This window comes from Arvicanthis niloticus, unplaced genomic scaffold (assembly GCF_011762505.2).
Source record: "Arvicanthis niloticus isolate mArvNil1 unplaced genomic scaffold, mArvNil1.pat.X pat_scaffold_208_arrow_ctg1, whole genome shotgun sequence".
In the NCBI taxonomy this organism is placed as follows: Eukaryota; Metazoa; Chordata; class Mammalia; order Rodentia; family Muridae; genus Arvicanthis; species Arvicanthis niloticus.
In genome coordinates, this window is record NW_023045880.1 from 44,701 (window position 1) to 49,839 (window position 5,139).

The window sequence follows — 5,139 nt, forward strand, 5'->3', positions numbered from 1 at the left end:
ACTTAAGAATGGGCATGCTGACATCATGAAATTTTAGAGTTTTAGACTTTTAGTATTAAATACAATCTCTTCATTCATCAACCAAAACCAGGGAAAACTGAATTGTATGACAGATTTAAAGTAGAACAACAATTAGCTTTCTCTTACCATTCATGACTCCTGTGTCTTTTCCTGCATTCCATGCTTCCTCCTTGCTTATATTGCCTACATTTGTTCTACTTTCTCTTCTACCCAAACTTTACATGTTAAAGGAGACTCATATATACGTTTGTCTGCATGTGTACATCCATACATTGTAGATACTTTCTGAGACTGGATGATCTCAGTACTATACATTGAAAGTCTACACAGTCTTCATTTTTATTTAGTGCTAAGTAATATTGCATTTGGCGTATGTGCCGGATTTTCATTATTTACTCATCTGTTGATGGAAAACTAGCTTGGTTCTCTTACCTTGCCATTGCAAATGAAGCAGCAATAAACATGATGGTGCAAATATCTCTGTTGTATGGATTTATCTAGGGACACACCGGGAATGAAATAGCTGGGTCATATGGTAGTTCTAGTTTAGATTTTTTTATGAAGCTTAAAACTAATGTCCATACTGCATTGATATTATTTCACTCTATTAGCAGTTAATAAGTATTTTTATTTTTCTTCATCCCATGAAACATTTGTTGTCAGATTTCATGATAGCCATGCTGACTAAAGCAAGACTGTAACTCAATGTAGTTTTATTTTTTGCTGATGGTGGAGGAGTTGGACACTTTATAAGTAGATATTGGTCATTTGTATTGTTATTTAGATCTATTTATTCATTCACTGGGCCAATTGATGATTCAAAATGTTATTTGCTTGGTATTTAATTTCTGAACTTCTTTGTAAATTCTAGATGTTATCCTATTCTCTGAAGCAAATCTAGTAAAAGTTTTCCCCATTTAGTGGAGTATGTGTTTAATGTGTTTTTATTTTTGTGCAGAAACTTTCTATTTGTGTGTACTCATGGTTGATACTTGGGGATAAATTCTGTTTATGCCATTTGTGTTTTGTTACAGAAGTTCTTGAAGAATATGTCTTACTATTGTTGTTCGGAAATTTCAATGTTTTTGGATAATTAAGGTCTTTGATCCATTTTCAAATGATTTTTGTACAAAATAAAAGACAATTTTTCTCATGTTTATATTCAACTTTGCTGGGCCCATTTATTAAATACACCATCTTTTTTTTCCAATGTTTGTATTTACCTCGTTTGTCAAAAATTAAGTCAGCATAGCTTTCTTTGGCTGTATTTGAAAATATATCTTTCTTAGATTGGTTTTATCTGGTTTACAGCACACGTTATTTTTTCCCTCTATTGTGATTGAAGTTTTGTTGGGTATAGTCTGTGCTGGCATCTGTGGTGCCTAGATTCTGCTGCACATCTGCCAATGCCCTTCTGGCTTTTACAGTATCCACTGAGCATTCAGGTGTAAATTTAATATGTCTATTTTTATATGTTACTTGATCATTTTCCTTTGTTGCTTATAATATTCTTTGTTCTGCACATTCATTGTTTTGGTGATTATGTGCCAAAGGGACATTGCTGATTCAGTATACTTGGTGTTCTGTATGCTTATCGTACATTTATAGGCATCTCCTTCTTTAGTTTTGGATTTTTTTCTTCTACACATTCATTGAAAATATTTTCTGTACCTTTGTCTTAGGTTTCTTCTCTGTCCTCTATCCCTATTATTCTTAGTGTCAAAGATTTCATGAATGGTTTGTGTCAGAAATTTTATTATTATTATTATTATTATTATTATTATTATTATTATTATTATTACTATTACTATTGTTGTTGTTGTTACTTTTGAGTTTAACATTTTCTTTGACCAAGGTTTCCATTTTTTTCTGTTATGTCTTCACATGAGATTTTTTAATCTGCTGTTAGGTTTGTCTCTGAGATTCTCATTGGAGTTCCTAATTTTTTTGTTTTGAGATTTTATTCAGTTTGAATATTTTTTGATTCTTTTTCCACTTTCAACTCTTAAACTGTTTTATTCATTTTCTTCTATTCTTTATTTTTGTTTTCATAGATTTCTTAATTTCTTCTTTAAGGACTGCTATAATATTTATAAATGCTATTTTAAGATTTTTATTTTGTGTTGTGGAAGGGTTACATAGACCTAATTGAGACATACTGTTCTGACCATTATGGATTGCAGTTTTACGCTGACATCTAGGCATCTGAGTTTGTGAAAATTGCAACTGTAGGTTGTAGGCATGGGCAGCCCAGAACTGCCCTTCCCCCGCAGGCACTGTGCAAGCTTCAACAGCTCCTCCACCGCCTCAGCACAGGGCAGGTCAATCTGTGGCCCTGCGAGCACCTGCCTATGAGCACTGGGCTTGGCACAGACCCTGGTCACCCAAGGAAGAGCGCAGCTCTGCACCCTGTCAGGTCATGGATCTACACGGGAACTCAGTGCTGCCTTCAGCCGCCGCCCCAAGTGTGCGGTTCCTTTGGCCTCCACCTTCCAGCTCTGCCAGTGCTGGCATCCATGTTACCTCTTTTTAACTTTTTTTTTAAAATTAGAATGTTTAACACAGTCAATTCAGTCCAAACTAATGTCAGTCAAAGTCCAAGAACACAAAGAATGACAACCAACACACAGACAGTTCACCAAGAAAACAGAGAAAAACAAAACAGACAACTCACTTCTGTCACGGGCACACAAACTAGGTTATACAAACAGTTTTTAACCCTGCCACAGGCACAGAAACCAGGTTATACAATCAAGATATGGAAAAACTGCCAGTGGAAAACTCCAATAACCAGATGACTTGGCTAGCCTACACTGTACCTAATTTAATAGATTCAGACAACTTGGTCAGCCTACATTGAATCAAATTTAACAGATTTCTAACACCACCAGCAATGAACAACACAAACAGAATTAGACACGGACACACTGCCATGAGAGTGCTACAAACACCGCCCCAGGTAGTGGTGGCCAAAGACCACATTTAGACAGAGAAGGGTCATTCGTGACCCTGTCTCCCGTACAATCCAACTCCAGGGCATCCCCCAGAGAAGTATGGCCTGCAGTGTGCCGACACATCTGTCCCGCTGCTTTCACTACCCATGAATTCCCTCTCAGAACTCATAACCTAACCCTATCTCAGGGTCCTGACCCTATACCAGGGTCCTGCCCTCTGTGGCTTGCCCAGTTCTTGCCCCTGCCATGGGCACAGAAACCAGGCTACACAGATGGTCACCCCTCCCATGGGCTTAGACACTTCAAAGATAAAAAGAACAGACAGACAGCACACAAACCTGCTTGAGTGAATAGACCTCTGGTCCCTGGAGCTGTGGGGTCTGAGAGAGCGAATTTCGGTGGGACCTCCAAATGTTAGACTCTAAAGATGCAAAATCAGGCACAGCTGACTGTCGGGTGGGCAAGGGAGCTTCAAGGATGGCGGTGTCCGTGGTGCTGATCCTGCCCGAGAGCCCCAGCATGAAGAAAGCTGTGCAGCTGATAAATGCGATAGACAACGGGAAGATTCCCATGACTTGTCAGCCACATTCTTCAAAAGCTCCACCTGAAGGCCGAGAGCAGTTTCACAGAAGAAGAAGAAGAAGAAGAAGAAGAAGAAGAAGAAGAAGAAGAAGAAGAAGAAGAAGAAGAAGAAGAAGAAGAAGAAGAAGAAGAAAAAAAACTTCAGGCTGCATTCTCTCTAGAGAAACAAGAGCTTCACCTGGTTCTGGAGACAATATCATTTGTTTTGGAACAGGCAGTGTATCACAACGTGAAGCCAGCGGCACTGCAGCAGCAACTAGAGACTATTCATCTTACACAAGACAAAGCAGAAGCATTTGCCAGTGCTTGGTCGGCTATGGGTCAAGAAACGGTTGAGAAGTTCAGGCAGAGGATCCTGGGCCCTCACAAGCTAGAGACAGTGGGATGGCAGCTTAACCTGCAAATGGCTCACTCAGCTCAAGCAAAGCTGCAGTCTCCTCAGGCCCTGCTGCAACTGGAAGTGAGCAAGGAAGACTCGAAGAACATGGAGAAGGTTCTAATGGAATTCAATCCCAAGGAGTTGTTCGATTTCTACAACAAGCTGGAGACCATACAAGCTCAGCTGGATTCCCTCACATGATGTTCTTGAAGACTGGCTTCACTGTCACATTCCGGCCACCTCACTCGCATTAAAGAGAGACTGCCCAAGTGTATTTTCTAGAGGACTCGGTGACTTTATTCCTACAGATAATACAGTTTATTGCTTCTTAGACAAATACCAGTGAAGGGAGAACACACTGGGTTTCTACTGTACCTTCTCTCCTCACATGAGCTAAGAGCAGTTATTGAGAAAACTGTTTGAAAAAAGTAAAGAATGAATGCCATACTGGTTTTCCTGTCAGATTGCTTTCAGGGATCAATGAAGATCTGCAGGCAGAAGGTATGATGAATGCTTTAGCAGAATATGGAACCTTACCCATTACAGTAATTAATTAGGGAAGCAGCCACAGGCCATCATATGTCTTGGCACGTGTCCTACAACTTTATTTTGCTTAAGTTTTACTGCAGGAAAGAAATCTAACATGGTGCCAGTAGTGCTATAAATTAATCCCACTGTGCCTCCTCTTGACTCCCCCTTAATGTTTCTGAGTTTAATGACTTAAAAATCATCTAGGTTTACATATACCTCTGCAAATTAATAACAGTGCATGTCTCAGTGTTTCAGATCATGAATGACAACTTTACCTGTGATGAGTATGACATGGGAATCTTACATTTTAAATCAGAAATTTTTTTGCATTCTCCTTTTATGGATATGTTCATTAGTTTCAGTCAATAAAAAATGTCTACTTTAGAATTACTTAAAAAAAAAAAAAATCCAAAACCAGTGGACGTGCTCCCCCAGAGACACTCACGGATGGGATTTGCTGCAATAACATGAGGTTTATTGATGATAAGATGACAAGATTACAACCATTATACTGGAGTTTTTTTGCATGCAGGCAAGAACCCCAAATTAAATCGGAGGGCAGCTTATATAATATTTTTACAGAATTTATGGGGCAGTTATACAATTACCTCTTAAACAATAGCTATAAAGGCCAAACTCCAACAGCCGTTTTCAGGCCTAGTTTCTGCTTCC

General features: G+C 39.0%; 1 protein-coding gene across 1 annotated transcript; it reads left to right on the plus strand.

The window, feature by feature from the left end:
* Nucleotides 1–3,452: 3,452 nt before the first annotated feature.
* LOC117701707 (COMM domain-containing protein 10-like) lies at nt 3,453–4,291 on the plus strand. Its single transcript, XM_076706287.1, is given in 3 exon segments — nt 3,453–3,530; nt 3,532–3,585; nt 3,772–4,291. Coding segments are annotated over 3 exon segments (498 nt in total). The 3' UTR covers nt 4,138–4,291.
* Nucleotides 4,292–5,139: the final 848 nt, after the last annotated feature.